This window comes from Cynocephalus volans, chromosome 6, assembly GCF_027409185.1.
Source record: "Cynocephalus volans isolate mCynVol1 chromosome 6, mCynVol1.pri, whole genome shotgun sequence".
NCBI lineage: Eukaryota > Metazoa > Chordata > Mammalia > Dermoptera > Cynocephalidae > Cynocephalus > Cynocephalus volans.
The window spans coordinates 28,539,716-28,565,847 of NC_084465.1; the positions used below are offsets into that span (position 1 = coordinate 28,539,716).

The following is a 26,132-nucleotide window of genomic DNA, read 5'->3' on the forward strand; positions in this document are numbered from 1 at the left end:
GGCCCTGCCCTATTAAAAAGTTAGATCTAGATGCATGTTGATCTTGTGTTTGAGCTTAGTTACTTTTGATATATTACTAGTATTTTGTTACTGCTATGTAGTATTCTATAAAGAATTTATTCTATAAATTTGAAAAATAATTTCTAACATTTTTAACCATGTTACTATTTAGAATCAGACTATGACTACAACTAAATTTATCCTATTACCTACTACCACCACTACCACCACCACTACCACCACCACTACCACCACCACTACCACCATTTCCCTTCTACTTGCCTTGCTGACTTCATTTTGTCCATGCTACCACCATCACTTTGCTTATTACACAGACTTCAAAGTCCTCTTTCTTTTAAGTGAATCTGTTCTTGACAGTTTCAGTCTAAGGAGACCTCTTCCTCTGATGATCTTGCAGCATTTATCTTTCCACTTATTATATTATTGCATTATTATTAATTACATTGTTCCTATGATTAGACTCTAAGCTCTTTGAGACCCAAGACTAGCAGTTTTACCCTGCAGAATGTAGGGTTATGAATGAATGGATCACCATGCCTATCCCCATTCTTCCTGTCCTGTAAGGTATCAGTAAGTTTTTGTTTCTTTTCAGTGTCTTCTACATGCTCCACTTCTACTGGTCTAAGCCTTCTAGTGCTCTACTTTTGGCTACCTCTGGTTCTGTTAGTATCTTCTGTTTATTAAGATTACAGATGATTTTAAGAGGTTCTTGGGCTAATTTTATGGGAATAAAGTAATTTTCCAGCTTTTTCCTATCACATGATCCATTTTGAAACTCTTACATAAAAATTCTGCCTCTTTTTACTTTTAATATTTATTGACTTATCAAAATTTTTGAGAGAGTATATCTTAAAAGCAATAGTTTGGATATGTAAAAAAAGAGGAATCGCTTAACCAGTTTTTACTTTTGATACAAAATAAAAAGAAAGAATAGAAACACCGACAAGTTAACAAACCTGAATTTTCTTCCCAGACTCTTTTGCTTATTATGCTGTTTTTACAGCCTGATGGGAATGGAGCAGGCAGAAATGTAACTAATTATGTAAGTCACTGCAAAGTAAAGCTTATAGTTTTTTTGTCACCTGGCATTTTGTATATACAGTCTTTCCAGCAATAATTCTGTTGAATTGTAGATAGGGAATCTAGAGATTTATTATAGCCTCATTTTAAAATGTATTGACTGCACAAGGTCACATGTGTAGTTAATAAAGAAGTCAGAAATAGAAGCCAGCCATCTCTTAATGATTATTTTAATAGGTAATAGCAGGTACATATAAAAAAAAAACAACAGTAAAAAGAGGTATACTGTGAAAGGTAAGTTTTCTCCCTACCCCATCTCTTAGTTCTCCCATTCTCTTCCCCAGAAGCAAGAAGTTACCAGTTTCTTGGGCTTTCAAGAGCTGCTTTATGTATATACAACCACATAAATGTATACATTCCCCTTCATGCAAATGATAGCATATGTACACTTTTCTGTACCTTGCTTTTTTTCACTTGTTTAAAAATATGTCTGAAAATTATAGAACCTAGGTATTTTTATTCCTTGGTCCATGAACTTTCCATTTTATTATACTGCCTACCATTTAGACAACTGGTTTTTGTTAGTATGAATGGACAGAGTATTAAATTATTCTTTATTTCCGACATATATATTGAGTACCTGTGTGCAACATATTTTGTATTTCTTTCAGAAAGAGAGGACTCATGCTCATTGACTTATGATAATAATGTTGAATTTGAAAAATAATAAGGGAAATTTGTATAATAACTATTTCTGTTAACAAATAGCTCATTGAGATATTTACTTTTCTATTTGAGAAATAAATGGCAGATAAAGTTTTCAGGAAAATCATTTACCTTTAGACTTGTGTGAAAGAGTTATGGTATATACAAAAGAGTTAATTTCTTTCAGGGCCAATGAGAAGCAATGATGTTATAAATATTAAACCACAAATGTTTGTTTCATTTCTAAATTTTAAAATCTCAACCTCATGTGCAAATCACAGAAGTAATTTTTCATTTGTTTCTCAAAACAGTTTGTACCTGCATATTTTGATCTTCTTAATGTGACTCATGATCACTTGTATAAAAATACACTCAACTTTGATCATTCTGGGTTTATTTTGGCCAATTTATCTATCTATGCAATTATTGCTTTGTTTTTCAGAGATTAATGGAGCCTGTTAGAACTGCTTGGTTTTAGATTTCATGGACCATATTTTATCACAAAAGAAAAATCCGTTAAAAAAAAGTGTCTCATGCCAAATGTCCATGATAAGATTCGTAAAGGTTAAATACTTATATGTGAATTTTACTTTAGTTAGTAATCTTGCATTCTTCCTAAAGATGGCAGCATTTCTCAATGTATTATTTACTGGGTAATTCTATTTGAAATAATAGTAATTATTACTCCAAGCATTACTGGTTGGAAAAAAGTTATTCAGACTACAGGTGTTATTTTCATAACACTACCACAATAGTTAAAATTCAGTAGGAGAACAAGTAAGATTGTATACTTTAGGTTCACAGCAATAGTGCAACTTTTATGTGTGTTATTCTCAACCCTGGACACAATGCTAGTGTTTCTTATTGTATTCTGACTTTGTAATTCTTGGTGTAAGATAATGAACTAAAGTCTTGTCAAGAATTGTGATGTCATGTTAGGATCTTGCTGGATTTATAGGTCTCTCTCCTCTGGGGATATCAGAAAACAAAAACTGACAAACAAAACACCCCAAACAGAAACAACCCCCTAAGTAACCATGTATTATATGTATTTGAGGACATCTGAAAAGTTTTGATATTTATTCTTTGATAAAAATTTATATATTCAAGTTCTACATGAACTTTTTCTTTTTGCTTAGGGTACTAATTCTTTTAATAAGCAAAAGAAATACTGGTACGACTTTGAAAAAACACTGACAGTCTTCTCTACTATGAAAACTAAGCTCTAAATTCACAAGGTGGTGCTCTGGAGCATGGAGAAACAACACTATATTTTGCTCCTACTCTTTCTGTCATTTTCATTTCTAATTAAAAGATTCTTTCTGTCATTTTGTGTGTATGTACGAGGTGAACAGCGGGACAAAGGGCAGCCTAACTCCTTGCCAGGCCTTGCAGGTAACTCTGACATGGCCATTACTTTCTAAGCTGGCTCTGATTATTGGTTCATCTGGAGAGGTGACTGGGTGCTAGTGGACTGTCACTCTAACCAGCCTCATTGATAATTGGTGTATAAATACCACAATGCCAGTTCTTTAATTTGCATTGAGAAGCATCAGGCAGTGGTTTTAATGTTTATGGTTCAGTGCATTTTCTCCTAGTAGGCAAATCTACATGGAAAACTAAATTATAATCAGAAAGTTGCTCGATAAGCATTGAATTAGTTCTCAGCAAGCTCTGGTAGTGTGATGCATTTATCGTTGCGACAGGAATACAGTTGCTACTCTGACCAGGTATTGTTCCATTCTCAGAGCACTCTTTCTTCTAGACCAGGCTGCAGACACATAGCCAGCTTTTGCTTTCTTGATTTCTTTTGTTACAGAGGTATTATAGACTATCTCCTTTGACACATTTTTTTTCAATTAAAGTTTAATAAAATTGATTTTATTTAATAACATTGAGGTAGCATATAAAAAAACAGTCCAATGCCTGACATATAGTAAATAAATGTTAACTATTATTAATAAGTAGAACTAGTGTTGAATCCAAGTCAGCTCGTTACTTGTAATTTCAAAAGCAGTCTTTTGGGCTATTTCTATAGATGACTGATCTAGCTCATCTTTTACATTATGAGTTACTTTCATGCTTTAATTCTTCTTGTTTAATTCTTTAATTTCATTTATCCTTGATGTTGAATCCATGAACTAATTAGGACAATGCCTTTTGACTCTGAATGATTTTTCTAATATCTCATCCTTGAGATTTTTACTATTTTTAAATTTCAGTTTCTTGCTCCAGAATACTCCATTTCCCAAACCTGGAAGAGATGCTGTCGAAGTTACTGCTCAGCTCCATAATACATTTGATTTTATTTCTTCTTTGAATAGATGATGTCAGTTGTAGCCCTTTCCATCTAACTGTGCTTATCTTCATTTCAAGCTCTGGTTAAATTTCTTTTCATAGAGTGTGAAGTTATTTTGAAAATGGTAACAGCATTTAAATCCTTAGAACAGCAGAATGGGTCATGGGATTGGGTGGTAATGATTGAAAATACAGGGGGAGAGGTATGATGATGGTGAATTCAGCAGTCAACAGTGATGTTACAGACCTGACAAATACACAATTGACAAAATTGACAAATCAATTTTTTTGGGTGTGAATATGATTACAGAAAGGAATGATTCAAATGAGTCAGTCCTGGGCCGGCCCGTGGCTCACTCGGGAGAGTGGTGCTGGGGCAAATGAGTCAGTCAGTCACCCCAGCAACAATAAGCATTGTCAGCCTTCCCTTTTCTATCCATCTGTGGGATGAGTTATTCTCCTAGAAGTGGCAAAATAGATTTGAGAAAACTGGAGAAATTGCCACAGCTCTTTGTGGTATTTGTAAAAATACAGATTATGGTACTCTTTTGAAGCTGGTTGTCTCAGAACCACACTTTGATAACAGAGATAGGAACCATTGTAGGAGGAACAGATCATTTCAGACTATACTAATCAGGGAAAGCTTAACGAAAGAGACTGGCTTTGGCCTTTGGTCTGGGTCTTGAGAGATGGCCAGCATTTGAATAGATGAGAGAAGGGAGAAAACTTTTTTTTTAATGGGTGAAATGCCAAGAACAAAAGCACAGAGGTGGGAAATAATAGTGTATGTCAGGGGAGTGGAGATTCAAATAGTTTGGCTTAAAGGTTCTTAAATGTGGTCCATGAGAGAAAATTGAGGCAGTGCTTCTGTCAAATGACATCACTCACTCCAGCCTTGGAAGAAATGGGAAGCTAAGCCATTTCTCTTCAGCGTGCAATTGGATGAAACTATTGATGCCTGTCAGTGCATTCAACTTCATATTTTCATGTTGTTTGATGTCATCAGAGAATTCCATTTTAGAAAACTTTTTGGAAACTGGAAAGACTATCAACATCAAAATAATCACTCTTGCTTTCACTCTCTATTGAATATTAAATAAATATTCAAATGGAAGAAAAAATGATAGCACTCTGAGGGCATATGGTGCAGCTATGATGTCAGGCACACAGCAAGGTTTTCCTGCTTTGATGAGGAAAGGATTGTTGCATGTCACTGTGCCTCTTTACTTTCCATATCCACAGCTGTTACCTCCTTTCCAAGAGGTATTGCCAAGACGTAGGAACAGAGTATTACCACCTTCTCTACCAGACAGAAATTTTGTGACTTCCCAAAGGTCATAACTGAACTTGAAGGCAGAGGAAATAATGTGACTTGACTCTAACTTGAAAGTCTTGGAGGAATTTGGTGTCCAGCATATGAGCTACCTTAACCTGGCAAAGTGTTCTGTATAATTCTGCTTTGGTTCTGTGTACTTTTGTGAGTCAAGGATTTCAGCATTTCTTGCCATGGTGAAAAGTTGCAATTGGTTATTAAAGATGAAGTATGTGTTGCTATGTCAAAGGCTGTACAACAACTTCAACTCATTTAGGCCAAATCTCATTGGGGTTTACTACTGAGCAGTTAGAATTTTTAAAATTATGTTTTTTTCAAGAAGTGGCCATTTTTCCTTCATGAAAAATAACAAAGTAAGGGAGGTCTAATCCTTTGTTAATTTTGCTTTTTTACACAATGCTTAAATTCAGGAAATCTGCTTCTGTGCAGTGAAATAAAGTACATGGTACATGCATTTCTGTGCATGTTTCTGGAGGCGGAAGTCCATATCTTTGTCAGAATTTCATACTGTTTTTTGACTCCCCTGAAAGGTGAAGAACTATTGATTTAGCTAGTGTGGAGACAAAGGGACACTCTGGATAAATTTGAGCAAAGGAATGACAGAAATTAGAAAGCTCATCTGAAGAATATGTGAAGGAAACCTTTGGCAAGGACGGCAGGGTGATTTAGGGGTTTAGGGTAGCCCCAGGGTCTGAGTCATCCTAATAATTTGAAGGTAATTTTCTAGATAGAACTTCTCAAAGGTGTTATCTTTTTTGTTTTTAGTGTATGAGCACAGTGTCCTGAGACATAATAGACACTCCAAAAAATGTCAAATGAAATTGAAATCACCATATGGATAATGAAAGCTGGACTGTAGCACCAATAATAAATGCTTTTCTGTTTTATCTATACCTAATCTTGTTAAATCGTTTGATGAATAATAAGGTTTTTGAGAGACAGTGCTTTGTAAAAAGCTCCTACAACCTTCATTTTGTTCAGGAGCAGTTGGTTAACATGAATTTTGGCCTCTCAGGATTTGTTCTCTTTGTAAATTTATTTCTGATAATTTTTACTAAAGGTATGCTTCCAACTATGATAATTCTACCCAGTACCTTCAGAGGGAAAGAAACTTTTGCAGGATGGTATGATTAATTAGGTCATCATCTAAGTAAGCAAAAAAACATCGAATCTAATAAACATCGAATCTTGTGTTTCTTCATTATTGAATAAAATCAACCTGACAACTTTGAGGTCACTTTGTTTTAAAATATATATGGAACATATATTATAATGGATCTTCTATCAATTTAACAACAAAGTCCTGGAAGCTCTCCCATATGTTATATTATTATAATTTTATTATCATATTTATGCATTTTCCTGGAACAACATTTAGCAAAACAGATTCCCTAGGTATTAATAACTTAAAATTTAAAGTTTGTTGTTATTGGAAGACCAGGATGTTAAATTTAGACTTTAGTTCATTGTAATATTTTAGTTTTATTCTCATTGAATTCTTTCAAACTAAAGAGAAAATTATTGAATTGTTGTAAAACATTGGTATTATCTAAAATGTTTGTTTCAAAAGTGTGGTAAATTTTTCTGTTTATAGCAAACTTTGTATTCTCAAGTTTGTGGAAATTACATATCAAATTACATTTATCAGAAGCTAAGAAAACTTTTTTTTTTGGAAGCAGAAATGATTAATAGAGTAGAAAAAGGTATAACTTCACAAAAGACAGTTGTTTTGATTAACTATGTAATGTATAAGAGATAAGCTACCCTGTAACACTGATTTACTCAGAACTTTTAAGGAAGATAAAGTACTCTGGACTGTCTGTTCATTCTTTAAAATCTTTTGATGTCCACCACATTGCTATACAGTATAAAATAATTATTTTCATAGATTTGAATTGGGATAAAAATGGAATGGGTACATTAGAATGGAATAAATGGCTCTATTAATATTTTTTACTCTAAAAATAAAATTAAAAATTTGGGATACATATAAATAGAAAAAAGATTACCTGCAGCCTTATCATCGGAGACAACCACTTAACATTCTGGTGTGTTTCTCTCCATGTTTTATATATGTGTGATGTGTGTATATGCACATGTACACACAATGAATATACACACAAACCCATACACACTACAAATGGGGATGAAACATGTTTTCATTGCATATATGAGAGTACTTCAAAAAATTCATGGAAAGATTCATATTATCTTTATTTATTTATTTATTACGAATATTCATGAGATACAAAGCTAATCATTTCCCCTCCTGCCCATGATGTGGGGGCCAGATTCATATTGGGGGCATACCCATTACCAGAAATTACTTTTGTACCCTTTGTCCCCTCCCAATTATCCCCCAACCTCCCTCCCCTTCCCCCTCTCCCCTTGACTCCAATTTGTAGCCCTAGGAATGTTCCCTCCCTCTGTTGGATCATGGCATTACTGTGGTCTTTCTTTCCTGCCTTCCTTTCTCTCTTAGCTCCCACATATGAGTGAGCACATGCAGTATTTATCCCTCTGTTCTTTGCTTGTTTCACTCAACACGTTTCTCCAGGTTCATCCATGTTGTTACAAATGGAAGTATTTCATTCTTTTTTATGGCAGAGTAGTATTTCATACTGTATATATGCCACAGTTTCCTTATCCAGTCTTCTTTTGATGATCATTTAGGTTGGTTCCATATCTTGGCTATTGTAAACAGAGCTGCAATAAACATGGGAGTGCAGGTGTCCCTTCAACATGATGATTTCCATTCCTCTGGAAATATACCCAGAAGAGGGATTGCTGGGTCATATGGGAGATCTATCTGTAGTTGTTTGAGAAACCTCCAAATTGTTTTCTGAAGTGTTTGTACTAAATTACAGTCTCACCAACAGTGCAGTAGTGTTCCCTTCTCTCCACACCCTCGCCAGCATTTGTTATTCACCGTCTTTTTGATTATAGCCAGTCTAACTGGAGTGAAGTGGTATCTCAATGTGGTTTTAATTTTTATTTCCCTGATGACTAGTGATGTTGAGCATTTTTTCATGTATCTGTTGGCCATTTGTATGTCTTCCCTTGAAAAATGTCTATTCAGCTCCTTTGTCCATTTTTTAATTGGGTCATTTATTTTTTTACTGTATAATTGCTTGAGTTCTTTGTATATTCTGGATATTAGTCCCTTGTCGGATGCATAGTAGGCAAAACTTTTCTCCCACTCTGTAGGTTGTCTTTTCACTCTGTTAATGGTTTCTTTTGCTGTGCAGAAACTTTTTAGTTTGATATAGTCTCATTTATTTTTTCTTTTGCCTCCTGTGCTTTCGGGCTCATGTTCATAAAGCCTGTGCCCAGACCTAACTGCTGAAGTGTTTCACCCTATATTTTCCCTTAGTAAGTTTACAGTTTCAGGCCTTATACCTAGGTCTTTAATCTGTTTTGAGTTGATTTTAGTGTATGGTGAGAGGTGCATATCTAGTTTCATTCTTCTGAATATGGATATCCAGTTTTCTCAGCACCACTTGTTGAAGAGTCAGTCTTTTCCCCAGTGTAGATTTTTGTTACCTTTTCCCAATATCAGATGGCTGTAAGCCTGAGGAGTGATTTCTGGGTTCTCAATTCTACTCCACTGGTCTGAATGTCTATTTTTATACCAGTACCATGCTGTTTTGGTTACAACAGCTTTTTAGTATATCATATTATCTTTTAATTGTATTTTCCCATGAACTTTTTGAAGCAACTTAATAGTATAAATACTTTTCCATATCATTTAGATATTATTCATTATTTCACAATATTATTTTAATAGCAGATTAGTATCCACTAGAAGAAAAATACTGTAATAACGAATGCCATATTGTTGGATATAGGGTATTTCCAATTTTTCTTTTTTCTTTTTGTTTGTTTTTTGCTCTTACAGGTACTGTGCACTGAACACCTTGTATGAAAATTTCGTTTGCTGAATAATTCAGTTATTCTGTTAAGGGGAAATTCTCAAACTAGAATTTCTGGGTCAAGGGTATTAAACAATTTAAGGGTTTTGATACATTTCCTACATTGCTGAAAAACTTGTGTGAGATTTGAATCGGATGCTGTGTTCCTCTGACTACCACAGTTGTATCACGTGTGTACATATGACAGACAACCTGTTGGGCGGAAATGGCGTCTCGCCGCTGTTTCCCATTGGGGTTGGCAGCTCTTTGAGGAGCCGAGAGGCGCCAGCGCGTTTTCCTGCCCGTTTCTAACCGGCGTGTCTTTGTCTTTCCTCCCTGGGGACCGCTGCCGCCCGTGCGGGCCGAAGCCTGGCGAAGTCGTCGCCCCGCAGCGCCGCCGCCCTGCGCCCGGCCGCCCCCGGGAGCCGCTGCCCGCCCGCGGGCGCCGTCACCACGCGCCAGGCCGCTGCCAGCTGCCGCGCCAAGCTCCGCGGCGGCGCCGCCCGGGAGCGCCAGCACGCGGCCCGGGGCCTCGGCAAGCCCGCGGGCCCGTGAGCGCCGCCGCCCTCCCTCTGCACAGCCCGTACCTCAGGCGCCTCGCCGCGGCCCGCCTCCTCCCCGCCGGCCTCCCCGTCGCAGCCAGCTCCCGGGCCCTCAGCCTGTGCTCACACCGCCTTTCACCCCCTCGCTCCCACTGAACCTGCTTCACCCCGAACTTTCCCTACAAAGCCCCTCAAGAGGACCAAGTGCCTTAGGGCGGGGGTGGCTGAGGGGGACGGTCTCCGTGCCAGTCACTGCTGCTCGCAGAGCGTTGCTTCTTCATCCCGTCTGTCAAAATCCCGGCTTCTCGGAGAATTTCGTCACTGGACAATACTACCCCTTTCCTTCCTCCTTGTAATTTATAGACTTCCTTCCTAGTTAGTTTTTTTCATTATTAGTTCTTCAAAGTGGCTCCTTAGTCTTCGCCTTCTGTCATCAACAGGCCAGTTACACTCCCCGCCTCCTCCCTCGTCAGAAGATTGTTTTAATAACTCTCCAAATCCCCAGTGACTGTGGGGTGGTTGACAAAACCTGGAGTTGTGTAATGCACACTTGTGGTTGAACTTGAATTCCAACACCCAGTCCCCTCCTTCCTGTAAGTTCATCTCCAACGACCAGTTCTCCCCTGAAGAATCAGTCCTTGCTCCCACAGTTCTAAACCTTATCGTCATTAGAAACTTCACCCTCTGGAATCTTGTCTGTGGTGACCATGGGCATGCACGCCTCGGATTTCTTGCTCCAGGAAGTATAGTTGACTGACAGCTCCCCCTGCTCTCCCGGGGTACCCACTGCTGGGTTTGCACTGAGGCCAGGCCTCTCCTGTCCTCCCAGTCAGTGACGGAGCCCAGTGGGGGTACTGGTGATGGCCTGTTTATGTGAGATTCAGGACTCCTCTGTGAGCAATTTTGGCTTGGGGACTCCTCAGCAGTCTGGCTGAAACTTTTTTTAGAACTGTGCTGCATTAAATCTGAGGCTGTTCTTGCCCAATCCACCGCTCCTTTCATAGTGTCACACCTGTGTTACAGTATGAAGGCTCCCTTCCCTCCTCTTGCTGCCTTCCCTTTATCCTTCACAGGTGTTCCCTCAATAAAATTCTTGCACGTTGAACCCTATCTTGGTGTCTGCTTCTAGGAGGACCTGAACTACCACATTATCAGACATTCCACTGTCTCATCACCATCTTCCTATCCTGGATTTCTTGCTTGACAGGTAATTCGTCAACCTCATTTTTCCCACTATTCATCAGCCCCCGTCTTGAATTCATTCCTAGATCCCATGGCCCATTATTATAATCATTGAAATGCAATGCTCTCAGCACTCTTGAAGCTCAATTTCTTCCAGTTTAATTTGCCGACAGAATCCTAACCATGGATAAATCTTACCGCTTGCCTTCAATGGGCCTGACAGGGACAACTAAACATTTTCTTTGAGAAAAATCACGCAACTCAACCAACTAGTTTTACTTTTACTTTCAACCCATTATCTCAAACCTCAAATTGGTGCTAATGTTCTTACCATAGTCTCAGCTGCCCACTTCTAAAATTACTGTTTATACCTTTTCATCTCCTCAAAATATTCTGTTCCCCTCCTCCCCGTTTACTTCACATTTCCCTGAGAAAATAGAAGTTATTACATACAAACTTTAGTCCTTCATTTTGACTAAACCTTCCCTTGTGCAAATCTTCTCTATCTATTAGCCATTTCTTAGCTCTCCTTTATAACCAGACTTCTTTATGGAGTTGCCCTCATCTATAGTCTCCATTTTCTAATCTTCTGTTTACTTTTCAGTCCATAACAATGTAACTTCCCTGCCACCACCACTGAAAGTGCCCTTGTTAAGGTCATCAGTCCTTATTACCCAGTCCATTATGGTACCTTTCTATCCTCACCTTGGCTACTCTCTGCTTCTTTAAATGTTCTGTCTTCATGTTCAAGATGCTATTCTCTCCTGATTTTCCTCCTCCTTCACTAATCACTCCTTAGTTTTATACTCAATGTTCTTCTGCCTAACTTTGGAAAGTTGTGGTTTCTCACCTTTATTCTGGTCCTTCTTTTCTTTCTGCATTCTTATACAGGATGATCTTATCAATTTCCATTGACTTAAGTATGATCTTTATGCTAATGAGTTTCAAATTTATGTTTCCTACCTAGACTTTACTCTAAGTTCTAAACTCGCATATGTAATTGTTAATATCTTCCTTTGGATGACTCAGATCTTTCAAACTTAACATTTCCAAAAGTTATTTCTTCTTTCTTACTCCAAACCTGTTTTTCTCCCCATCTTCCCTATTGCAATAAATGGCACCGTCATTCAACCAATTGCCCAAGCCAGAAACTTAGGAGTCATCTTTGATTCTTTTCATGACCTGTCCCCTACATCAAGTAGACCAGCTTAATTTATCAGTTTTATCCTCAAAATATATCTTTATTCTGTCTTTCCATGTTCAATGCCATCACTTAGTCTCGACCAATATTTTTTCTGACCTGACTATCGTGACAGCCAGTCCTACCTAGTCTCTCTGCTACCACTTTTAACCCACTTCAATACATTCTTGATTGAGTGGCAATATGGCATTTCTCATAAATTGAATCAAGTAAAGTGTTGCTTATAGCATAAAATTTAAGCCCCTTACTTCATATGGCCTTGCACATTTGACCCTTACCTATCTCTCTAACCTTATCTATTTATTGCCCACTATGATACAGGCACACTTGTTCCTTCAACATGCCAAGATTTTTTCTGCACCTCAGGGGCTTAGTAAATGCTGTTCTGTCTGCTTAAGCTGCTCATCATGGTCACCCTCTTTCCTACCACAACTGTATCCTTTAGATAATTGCTTAAATACAACGTTTTGAGAAAGACCTGCCAAGAGCACCCAACTGAAAGTAGTTCCTACCTGTCTCTCCTCCCGTTTGCTGTCTCAGTCCTTTGTTTTCTTCATTACTCAAATCCCTTATTTCAGTTTGTAACTTTATTTGTTTATTTACTTTTTGGGGGTCTATTTCCTAAACTAAAATGTATGAGGGAAGAGACTGTGTCTGGATGTTTAGATTCTTTGACATCGTATTATTCGCAGCCCTGGCACAATATTTGACACGTATTAGGTGCACAGTAAGTATCTGCTTAAGAAATAAATGAACACATTTGCTAATTTTTCTGTTGGGGGTTCCCTTTTAATTGATTAGTAAGATCTCTTTCTATATTAAGACTACTAACCATTTGTTTATTCTGTATGCTGCAGACATTTTGCCCCTTGTCATATATGTACCAATTTAATTCATGATGTCTTTGATATACAGAAATATTGCATTTTTCATTTAGATAAATCTCTTTTCTTTCATGATTTCTGCTTTTGGTGATATGTGTAAAAAGGTCTTCTCTATCCTAACGTTATATAAATATCTATGTTTACTTTAATTTTAATTTTTTAGATTTGAATCTTTGCCCCAAATGGAATTTATTTTTGATATAGGTGTGATTAATGGTCTGAATATTTATTTAGTTTTTGCATCATCATTTATTGAAAACTCCCTTTCTACTGTTTTGAAAATTCCACATTTATCAAATATTAAATTCTTACACATTCTTGGAGTGGCTTCTTGATTTGTTTGTTTGTTTTTTGGTATCCTCTGTTCCTAAATCATTCTGTTTTAATTATTGCCATGTTTTAATTTGCTTTACTGTGTGTTTAACTTTTCAATGGGGTAAATGTTATTCTTCTTTTTCAAAATGTTTTGGCTATATTTGTGCATTTATTCTTCTAGGTAAGCTTTAGTTATATTTTGGTCAAGTTCCAAAAGAAATTCTATTGGCATTTTCTTTTGAATTGCTTCAACATAACAGATTGATTGGGGGGGAGAATTGCCAATTTTGTAATATTAAGTTTCCCATTCAGGAACATGTCACATGTCGAGATTACTGAAGACATCCTATATGTCCTTCAGTGATTTTTGTATGCCTGCATATTTCTTATTAAATTATTAGACATTTCATATCTTTGTTGCTATTTGGGTGGGATCATTTTTCCATTATTTTTAATAATTGGTTGCTTCTTGTGGGGTCAAGCTATAGATTTTTGTATTTGGTAACTTTTTTGAACTCTTTCAGCAACACTTCTAGTTGATTCTCTTCTAAGTAGCCAATCATGTAAAGTATAATTAATGATAGTTTTCTCTTTTCCTTTACAATATTTATCTCTCACATATGAAATAAATGATGGTGAAAACTTTGCTCTTATTCCTGACTTTTTAGAAATGCCATTAATATTTCACCAGCTATTAATGTTAGCTGTTGTACTGAAATACAGGTCTTTATGAGGTTAAGGAAGTTTTTTCCTGTTCAAGTATACTAGGCATTTTATTAGAACTTGTTGTTGAATTATATTAAACATAATCTAGGCAACTAGGGATGGTAATATGGCTTTTACTCCAACAGCATATTGTCACAATAAATTATGTTAATAAATTTCTCAACATTGGATTATTTCTGCACAAGATACTTCCTGTTTCATCATAGTGGTTTTTTTCTTTTTTTAGTGTAATAATGTTGAATTTCACTCCTTACATTTTATTTGGGATTATTTCATTTATGTCCATAAATAAGATTGGACTATAGTTTTACATGTTTGTGTTCTGCTTTATCAGCTTCAAAAAATGAATAATTTTATCTTGTTCTGTGCTCTAGATTAGTACATAGCATATGAATTACCTTTTCTTTGAAGGTTTGGAGTAACTCACCCATAACTCTGTTAGGCCTCAAGCTTTTTCAGGGTGAGCAAGTGGAAGATAATTCTCTGAAAACTTTAAAAACTTCTATGGTTTTGGCCTAGACAGGTTAACTAAACTACTACTTGTACTTCTTGAGTATCAATTTTAAAAATGTGTATTTTTGAGGAAATCATGCATTTTTATAGAATTTTAAAATTTGTTAGCAGATTTTTACACATAGTTATAATCAAAAATATTTTTTTGTATCTGTGGTTATAGCTCTTTTCTCATTTCTAATCTATTTAGTTGCATTTTTTCTTTCTTTTATCAGACTTTCCAATCTTTTAAAGAAACCAACACTTGGATATTTTATCAATTCTATTTTTTCTAGTTTTTATTATATGTCATTGATATAACTTTTCATCTTTAATTTCTTTCTTATTTTTTTCTTAAGTTAATTTAGTTATTTTAAGAATGTAATCAATAGCTTAGTTCATTTATTTTTACTTTCTTATTTAATAATAAGACACCTAAGACTATAAATTTACCTCTGGGCACAGCTTTGACTGCATCTCAAAAGTTTTGGTGTGTAGTCTCTTCATTGTTGCTATTTAAATATAGTGGATTACAATTACTGTTTTTATTTCATTCTTGATATGTGTTGTTTAGAATAGTTTTGTGGGTTTTTTTAAATTGCTAATCCTGCTTTTTAATAGAGAACAAGTTTATTAATATTTATGTTGCTATTTTAATAAAGAGCTAATTTTGTTTGGAGAAAGTAAAATTATCTGTGAAGTTGTCTTATCTGATGTTATACACAAGCACTATAGAGTTTATTGTTATAAGATCCTACCAATCTCACCAGCCAGTAGCAGCCATACTAATTACTGACAACAGGGATTTGGTAAACCATGAATGCCAATAATTTACTGAAATTGTGATTTCTATAATGTTCTAGTTACCCATGTAAAAGTCAATAAAGAGATTTAAAAATGTTTCTTACATTAAGAATCCTCAAGTAACATGAAACAAAATATCATCTAATAACTAGAAAAACTCATCAAAGTTTATGAAATCAGGAAGGATTTGAATATTGTGAACATGGACTTTGTTACAAAAATTTAGCATTGAAACAATTTTTCTTTTAGACTTGGCAAAAATAGTTATAAAAATATTTATTTTTTATAATTACAAATGTAATTCATATACATAAGTAAAATAAAAATCACCTGTAACTTCATTACCTATAAAAAAGCATTGTGAATATTTTGTTTTATTTCCTTCGAAGACTTTCTGTAACTCTCTCTCTTTCTGGTAGAATTGGGCTTATATTCTTTTGCATCTGGTTTTGTTTTTTTGCTTATTATATGTGAGAATTTCCCTGTAACATAGGGAATGGAAATGATTGGGAATTAATTTATCTCAGTAATAGTAGTATAAGGACAGGGCTCTGCCTGCTGTGGTTTCTACTGTTCAAGCTGCTTGCTTTCCAAGTCTGATTCTTGAAGACTCCTGATGGAGTTTGGATGTGTTGTCCCCTCCAAAACTCATGTGGAAATTTGATCTCCAATGTGGCAGTGTTGGAAACTGATTGAGTCATGGGGGCGGATCCCTCAAGACTGGATTAATGCTCTCTCTGGGGGAAGGGGGATTAATGAGTGAGTTCTCACTCGATTAGTTCCCATGAGAGCTCATTGCTTAAAAACACCCTGGCACCTTCTCTCTCTCTCTTGCTTCCTCTTGCCATGTGATCTGCTTGTACCCGCCGGCTGCCTGCCACTTTCTGCCATGAGTAGAAGCAGCCTGCGGCCCCTGCCAGATGCAACTGTCCCAGAATCGTAAGCCAAATAAACCTCTTTCCTTTATAAATTACCCAGTCTCAGGTATTTCTGTTATAGCAACACAAAACGGACTAAAACAACTCCCTTGATACCTTTCCGCTTAATTCCTTTGTTCCTTAAACTAGCCATAAATAGTTTCTATTACTTGTGCTCAAGAATTAAGACTTACACAATGATTTTGTTTTATTTGATTGATAGCATTTTCAGAATTCTAGTGCCTAAGAGATATATTACACATGCATGTGCAGGCAGGCACACATGCACACACACACCACGTTCAAGTTTGGGAAATACCACTTACTTTTTTTGCCTATTTAGAAGTTCACAGGCCACATTCTTTTATTAAAGGCTCCTTGAAGTTCTGCATTAAAGAAAAAAAAGTTTGCTTTAAAACTTTGGTAAAGGATTACAGAAAATGATTACATTGCATAATGTCGAATATACTAATTTTCCTGATTTCAGCATCACATATTGCACACAGATATTGATATTCAGTGCTGTACCCCATAGATATGTACGATTATGTTTGTTTTATTATTATTATTGATTATACATATTCATGGAGCAAGATCTGACTGTTAGCAACTGTGCCCAAGTTGTGGTGAGCAAATCAATGCTATCAGCATGCCCATTACCTCAAATTGCAATTATTCCCCATGTCCCCCACCCAACCTTTCCCTAATGTTTCTCTCCTGCCCCCATCCTGGCACCCCTAGGTATGTTCTTTCCCTCTACAAGTTCAACACACCACTGTGGTCTTTCTTTGCTTCCTTCTTTTTCTCTTAGCTCCCACTTATGAGTGAGGACGTGTAGTATTTTTCCCTCTGTGCTAACCTTATTTCACTTAACATAATTTTCTCCAAGCTCATCCATGTGGTTGCAAATGGCAGAATTTCATTCCTTTTTATGCCTGAGTAGTATTCCATTGCGTATGTATAACACACTGTCCTTATCCAGTTGTCCATTGATGGATATTTAGGTTGGTTTCATATCTTGGCTATTGTAAATAGAGCTGAGATAAACATGGGAGTGCAAGTATCCTTTCGATATGATAATTTCCATCCCTTCGGGTATATACACCTAGAAGTGGGATTGCTGGATCATGTGGCAGACCTATCTGTACTTGTTTGAGAAACCTCCATACTGTTTTCTATAGTGGCTGTACTAATTTACAGTTTCACCAACAGTGTAGAAGAATTGTCCTTTCTCTGCATCCTCATCAGCATCTATTATTATCAGTCTTTTTGATTATAGCCAGTCTATCTGGGGTGAGATGATATCTCAATGTGGTTTTTGATTTGTATTTCCCTGATGATTAGTGATGTTGAGCATGTTTTCAAGTACCTGTTGGCCATTTTATGTCTTCCTTTGAAAAATGTCTGTTCAGTTCCTTTGCCCATTTTAAAAATTGGGTTATTTGCTTTTTAATGTGAAGTTGTTTGAGTTCCTTGTACATTCTGCATATTAATACTTTGTCAGATGTATAGTTTGCAAATATTTTCTCCCATTCTGCAGGTTGTCTTTTCACTCTGCTGTTTCCTTTGCTGTGCAGAAGCTTTTATTTTGATATAATCCCATTTATTTATTTTTTCTTTTGTTGTTTGTGCTTTTGGGGTCTTATTCACAAAGTCTTTGCCCAGTCCTACATTGTGTAATGTTGAATATACTAATTATACTGATTTCAGCATCACATATTGCACACAGGTACTGATATTCAATGCTGTACCCCATAGATATGTATAATCAGTTATGTTTCAGTGAAAACAAAAAACAAAAAAAACCCCCAAAACCAAAAAACTTTGCTTAACCCAGTATCACACACACACACAAACACACACAAAATATATATATTTCAAAAATTTTATTATGGAATATTTACTTCTAACAAGAGCTGTTAATAATTATTTTACAACTTTGGGAAACAAAGATTTTGTTTATTAGGTTAGCAACATCCTGATGGCCCTTTAGATTGGCTTCTATACATCAGTATCAAGTATATTAGCATTGATAGTCAACTCTCAATTGATTTAGCATATAGGAAAAGATTATTTTGCCTCTTACTGTTTATTGTGCCTCTTCCTGTTGTGTGCTGAGGAGTTAAGCCCAGCAGTGCCTAAGAACCTGATCCCTTAAATAAGTGCTTCCCTTAAATAACTGGTTCTCCACTGGGGACAATTTTGGCCCCCCATCCCCGACCCCGGTGGACATTTGGCAATGTCCGAAGACACTTTTGGCTGTTTCAACTTAGGGAGGAAGTGCTACAGGTTAGTGAAGGATGCTGCTGAATGTCCTACAATGCACAGGACAGCCCCCTGCCAGAAAAGAACTATCTAGCTCAATACAGCAATAGTGCTGAAGTTGAGAAAGCCCGCCTTAAATCATTATGGGAGTAGCTCTGCATGACGGCTTGCCTTGTCTCTAAGACTTAACTTGATTATTAGGTTGAACAATCGTTACTTGAGGGATGAAACCATAAAGTAACTTCTATTCTAGTCTTCAACTGTTCCTTTAAAACAGTTCTGTGGGGCTTGTTCTTGCCCTGTTCTTGGATGAAAACTTGTCCAGACCTATGAGTTTTCTTGTCACTGTTATACAATGGAAAAAAAGTCCTATAGTCATTTTAAGCCACAGAGTACATTCTCAATTCAATAATTAAAATGTCTAGTCCCTTAAAATAATCAAAACTCCAAACCTGATTTAAAGCTGAGCCTCTCCCTTCTCCTGGACTGGGGATGACTGTTTTGGAGGAAAAGGGTGTGCAGGCTTCTTCCCTCTTTCCAAACCTCTGGGGTTGGAGCATGGGGCAGGGCGAGGGGAAAGGGTGTCAAGAAAGTTCTTAATGGACTGATAGTGTAGTGAGCTGGCAGGAACTCCCTGGGCCTGGCAGGTAGTTATACCTGATTCTATCTTAGATATTTTTAGGGGACCTTTCACCTAGAATTCCTTTTTATGAGTGATACACTCTTCCTTGGCTCAGGGTTTCTTGAAAAACCATCTACGGTGAAGAACAGGAGTTTTCTGTGTTTTGTTTTGTTTTGCTTTCATTCCCAATCTGCCATGGACTAATACTTTTGAAAATACACAGTAAAAATGAGTTACTGGGAAAATAAAATAATAACAAAAATAAAACATACAAAATAGAAACCCACATTTTATTTATTTATTTATTTAAATTTTATTTTATTTTGCCAATATACAATGTGCTTGATTATTGTGGCCAATTACCGAAACCTCCCTCCCACCTCTCTCCTCCCTCTCTCCCAACAACCTCCTATCTGTTCGCTTGTTGTATCAACTTCAAGAAACCCACATTTTAAATTATAACATTCAACAGACATAAAATTACTCTGTCAAACTACTATAAAAATTTCTAAAAGCTTCTTTTCAATTTCTGTACTTTTTCCATGTAGACTGGTAACATATAGTCTGAGGACCAGCACTGGTCCTCAGGTCCCATATGAGGAGCATGTGTCTAGGTCTTTGCTTGCGCTTTCCCTTCATCTTCTGGGAGATTGGGGACATTTGTCTTCTCTCCTCCAAGGTCTATCTGCTGCTCATTTGGCTTCTCTCCTCCGAGGTCCATCTACTGCTCGCACTGACTGAATCTCTCTTTCTCTCTCACTCATCCTACCCACATCTGGTCCATGGAAAACACTAAGGCTGTCCTTTGCCTTGATGTTGTCTTGGAACACAGATTGCCCAGTGGGGCTGCCTGCTCTGGCTCATCTCCCAACAGGTAGCCAGCAGGAACTACTCAGGTATTGTTGGCAGAATAGTTGCCTCCCCCACATTCCTTCCAAAGATGTCCACACCTAATACCCAGAACCTACTAATGTGTTACTTTACACAGCAAAAGAGGCTGTGTAAAAGGGATGTGATTAAGTTAAGGATCTGAAAATAGGGAGATTATTTCGGGTTTTCTAGGTGGGCCCAGTATAATCATAAATGTTAATGTATGTGAAAGAGGAGGCAGGGCAGTCAGAGAAGATGTGAAGATAGAGGCAGAGGTTGGATTGATATACCAGGTAATGCCAGCAGCCTCTAGAAGCTGGAAAAGGGAAGGGGATTGAGTCTCTTCTAGAGCCTCCAGAAGGAACACATCCTTGCTCACAACTTGATTTTAGCTTAGTGAGACTTCTGACCCCAGAACTGTAAGATAATAAGTTGTTGTTGTTTCAAGCCATTAAGTTTTTGATAATTTATTATAGCAGCAGTGGGAAACTAGTACAAATGAGAGTCAGATCAAATTTTGCTGTAGCCCAAACGTGAAGGGACACATCAAAACTAATCTGGTGGTCTCTTTAAAGTCCCTCTACTTTGACTTGTCATAAGTCAGATTTGAGTTTTATTTTTGAAGAGTATGGTGCTTAGATCCTTGGCATACTTCTTTTAAATAGTTTCTTGCTTATTTGTTAAAAATAAATAAATTAAAGCCTCAATTTTAACTGCCAGTGTCTAATGACCAATTTACCAATTCTGAGCTGCACTAAAAAGATTTCCAAAATTACAAACCTTAAATTTGCAGTTTTACTTCTATGTCATTCTTTAACATTATTTATTGTTGCTAAGTGAAAGGGATAAGCAATTAGCAATTTTGTTTCATTGCTTTAATAATTTTCTCTGACATTTTTCTTTCATCCAAATATAGTACTTTACAGAAGTTATATTTCATACAAATAATATAATTAATTATTCTTTGTAGGTTTTTGTTTGTAGATTAGCAGAAATCTGAAAATGATGTTTGCAAACCCAAGTTTCTTAGAGTAAAGCAACACTTAAAAGGAAACACAATTTGCTCTTGTTTTACTTACCTGACTCTCACTACTCTGTGATATGTGATTATTTATCAATGGGCATAATAAATCAAACACAATGGCCTGTTGCTAATCTTCTGAAAGTACCTCAGCTATTATATTGTTCCATTTTTTTTAAAGTCAGTAGAAGTGCTGTATTTAATAAAGGTAGGCTGAGGTTCAGAAAGAAAGAACAGTGAGGGCAAGACTTAAAGTTCACAGCCCTCGGAAATGTTTCTATTCATACTTCAAACTGTAGATATTTGCTGACTATTTAAATTGTAAGTCAGAGCATTAAATTCAATAGAATGTCAGAAATTATTTCTCTTGATTAATTGTCCAGGAAATATCTCTAAGTAATTGGATGATCATCCTCTTGAATATAACTATTTCCAGTAGTTGCCCACATCAGCACTATATCATATGCATAAAATCAAAAAAACTGAATGAGGAACTAGAGATATGTAACTCGAGAAGGACTGATTTTCTGGCTGAAGCAAATGCTTTAGAATGATCAAACTTTTTATTTTTTTTTTATTTTTATTTTTTAAATTTTATTTTGTCGATATACATTGTAGCTGATTATTGCTCCCCATCACCAAAACCTCCCTCCCTTCTCGCTCCCCCCCTCCCCCCCAACAATGTCCTTTCTGTTTGCTTGTTGTATCAACTTCAAATAATTGTGGTTGTTATATCTTCTCCCCCCCCCCGGTTTGTGTGTGTGTGTGTGTGTGTGTGTGTATGTGTGTGTGTGAATTTATATATTAATTTTTAGCTCCCTCCAATAAGTGAGAACATGTGGTATTTCTCTTTCTGTGCCTGACTTGTTTCACTTAATATAATTCTCTCAAGGTCCATCCATGTTGTTGCAAATGGCAGTATTTCATTCTTTTTTATAGCTGAGTAGTATTCCATTGTGTAGATGTACCACATTTTCCGTATCCACTCATCTGATGATGGGCATTTGGGCTGGTTCCAACTCTTGGCTATTGTAAAGAGTGCTGCAATGAACATTGGGGAACAGGTATACCTTCGACTTGATGATTTCCATTCCTGTGGGTATATTCCCAACAGTGGGATGGCTGGGTCGTATGGTAGATCTATTTGCAATTGTTTGAGGAACCTCCATACCATTTTCCATAGAGGCTGCACCATTTTGCAGTCCCACCAACAATGTATGAGAGTTCCTTTTTCTCCGCAGCCTCGCCAGCATTTATCGTTCATAGTCTTTTGGATTTTAGCCATCCTAACTGGGGTTAGATGGTATCTCAATGTGGTTTTGATTTGCATTTCCCAGATGCTGAGTGATGTTGAGCATTTTGTCATATGTCTGTTGGCCATTTGGATATCTTCCTTAGAGAAATGCCTACTTAGCTCTTTTGCCCATTTTTTAATTGGGTTGCTTGTTTTCTTCTTGTAAAGTTGTTTGAGTTCCTTATATATTCTGGATATTAATCCTTTGTCAGATGTATATTTTGCAAATATTTTCTCCCACTCTGTTGGTTGTCTTTTAACTCTTTTAATTGTTTCTTTTGCTGTGCAGAAGCTTTTTAGTTTGATATAATCCCATTTGTTTATTTTTCCTTTGGTTGCCTGTGCTTTTGGGGTCGTATTCATGAAGTCTGTGCCCAGTCCTATTTCCTGAAGTGTTTCTCCTATGTTTTCTTTAAGAAGTTTTATTGTCTCAGGGTGTATATTTAAATCCTTAATCCATTTTGAGTTGATTTTAGTATACGGTGAGAGGTATGGATCTAGTTTCATTCTCCTGCATATCGATATCCAGTTATCCCAGCACCACTTGCCCAGGACCAGATGGATTCACAGCAGAATTTTACCAAACATTCAAAGAGGAATTGACACCGATTCTTTACAAACTATTCCAAAAGATTGAAACGGACGCAAATCTCCCAAACTCATTCTATGAAGCAAACATCATCCTGATACCAAAACCAGGTAAAGATATAACCAAAAAAGAAAAATACAGGCCGATATCCTTGATGAATATAGATGCAAAAATCCTCACTAAAATACTAGCAAACAGAATACAGCAACACATACGAAAAATTATTCATCACGATCAAGTGGGATTCATCCCAGGGATGCAAGGTTGGTTCAACATACGCAAATCAATAAATGTGATACACCATATTAATAAACTCAAACACAAGGACCATATGATCATCTCTATAGATGCTGAAAAAGCATTTGATAAAGTTCAGCACTCATTCATGACAAAGACCCTCTATAAGTTAGGTATAGAGGGAAAGTATCTCAACATAATTAAAGCCATATATGCCAAACCCACTGCCAATATCATCCTGAATGGGGAAAAGCTGAAAGCTTTTCCTTTAAGAACAGGAACTAGACAAGGATGCCCACTCTCACCACTCCTATTCAACATAGTGTTGGAAGTACTAGCCAGAGCAATCAGAGAAGAGAAGGAAATAAAGGGCATCCAGATTGGAAAAGATGAAGTCAAACTGTCCCTGTTTGCAGATGACATGATCCTATATATCGAACAGCCTAAAACCTCTACAAAAAAACTCTTGGAATTGATAAATGATTTCAGCACAGTAGCAGGATACAAAATCAACACACAAAAATCAGTAGCATTTCTTTTCTCCAATAGTGAACATGCAGAAGGAGAAATCAAGAAAGCCTGCCCATTTACAATAGCCACCAAAAAAATAAAATACTTAGGAATTGAGTTAACCAAGGATGTCAAAAATCTCTATAATGAGAACTACAAACCACTGCTGAGAGAAATTAGAGAGGATACAAGAAGATGGAAAGATATTCCATGCTCTTGGATTGGAAGAATCAACATAGTGAAAATGTCCATACTACCCAAAGTGATATACAAATTCAATGCAATCCCCATCAAAATTCCAAAGACATTTTTCTCAGAAATGGAAAAAACTATTCAGACATTGATATGGAACAATAAAAGACCACGAATAGCCAAAGCAATGCTCAGCAAAAAAAATAAAGCTGGAGGCATAACACTACCTGACTTTAAGCTATACTACAAAGCTATAATAACCAAAACAGTATGGTGCTGGCATAAAAACAGACACACTGACCAATGGAATAGAATAGAGAATCCAGAAATCAACCCACACACTTACTGCCATCTGATCTTTGACAAAGGCACCAAGCCTATTCACTGGGGAAGGGACTGCCTCTTCATGATCAAACTTTTAAAAAAACGTTACACATTAAAAAAATTTTTTCTTTTAGACCTCTGGGTTCTTATGTAAGTTGAAAAGATGATAAAGGAAATAAAAGATGAGAAGTGTTTTGTGTTTGAGCTGTCACATTTCTGGACCCCCCCATCAAAAAACTAAGTTTGTTTTGATTGAATAAGTTAATAGACGTGAATGAAGAGAGTTGAATTGAAGTACGAGTGGAAAGAGTGTGGTTCAATAGAATAACCAAAAGACTGGGAAACAGATCTGATGTCTAACAATTTTTTGGCCACAGACACTAACTTAACTTTTCATTCTGACTTTATGGTTATGAATAAAATGGAATCCATGGAACTCATTTAACTCAGTGTTCCTGGAAAATAAGTTAATGAAAGTGAAACCCTTAAAACATAATGAGGCATAGAAAGTCCAGCTACTTTATGCGTTATGGTTAAAGCCCGAAAGAAGGCTAATGTTCATAGCTGGGGGGAAAAAATGAAACCTTGAATCCATCAGTTAGAGTACTGCTTATACTTCTATTTTCAAGACTAATCTTTTATTTGTTTTAGGTAAAAATTTTTCTTCCTTTTAGTACCTGGAAACTTGAAGTAATTGCTAATGTGTTTAAACATCTACTAGTATATTTGAATTTCACATCTTTGTATTGCAGAAATGCAAGTCATCAGTACTTTCCTAGGCTGTCACCAGAAACCTCATTTTAAGTAGTCCCTTAAAAACACAACTTTTTCTCAATAGAAGAATAAACATAACTCTAATTATGGTCTACTGTTATTTCCAGCAATATATATTGATGTTAATCTTTAAGCTTCAACCTATGTTAAATTTATTCCCATTTTAATTGTATAACATTTAAAAGAAAATTTTAAAGATAATTGTCACTTATGAGTAAAAACGATCACTGAAATGACAGCTAAATCCACTCTTTTCAGAGAGTATGTAGACTCACAGGAGATAAGCCCTGGTACTTCCTGAAATCAGAGCTATTTCTTACCATAGTTCACCCATTTTTAGATGAGATTTTCTTTTTACATTTAGGATCCCTGATACTGGTGTTGGTAGTTATGCAGGCTTGTTGGCTGTGCGGCACAAGCATGATCACCATGTTTCATATAGTGCTCTCATCCATCCAGTGATGTACATCGTTGGCACTACATGATTGAGTTTAATTTAAACAAAAGATCTTTAAAACTGTCTCCAAAAGCCTTTTCCTTTGTAGCATTGCAAAGCCTGCAGGTCTGTATCAAGCTTCTACCATTTTGCAATGTGAGACCACTGGGTCACTGTCACCACCACCAGATGGACTTTGGACTTCCCAGCCTCAGAAACTGTAAGCAATAAATGTCATTTTTCTTTATAAATCTCCCAGTTCCGTGTATTCTGTTATAAGCAGCACAAATGGACTAATACACTAACCAAAGAGGACTTGTGTGTCTCATTGAAGGAGACAGTTATGCAGAAGAAAGGAGAGGCAGAAGCTCCAAATGTGAAATCATTTTCTGTCTTAGCACCAGATGTAGAATGTGCTATAGAAGAGAGATTAAGACCATGGATGGGCTTTGGAAGAGTCAGGCAAGTACAGATGGTACCACTTACTTGCTGTGTTGCCTTGATGAAGTTGCTGTCTATGTCTCAGTAGCTTCATTTGTAAAATGTTGTAATAAAGAAGTTCCTATACAATGGGGTTGCATGTTTAACATGTATCTGGCACATAATAAGCACCCAATAAATGTTATCATTAGAGCTAAAGATTGTTG

At 36.5% G+C, this 26,132-nt stretch overlaps 1 protein-coding gene across 1 annotated transcript in view; it reads left to right on the forward strand.

Moving 5' to 3' along the window:
- Positions 1-9,843, forward strand: part of ZNF800 (zinc finger protein 800) — a 49,641-nt gene extending 39,798 nt beyond the window's left edge. The window contains exon 6 of the mRNA XM_063099959.1: positions 9,657-9,843. Coding sequence (XP_062956029.1) covers positions 9,657-9,843 — 187 coding nt within the window. The remainder of the gene's footprint in view (positions 1-9,656) is intronic.
- The last annotated feature ends 16,289 nt before the right edge of the window (positions 9,844-26,132 follow it).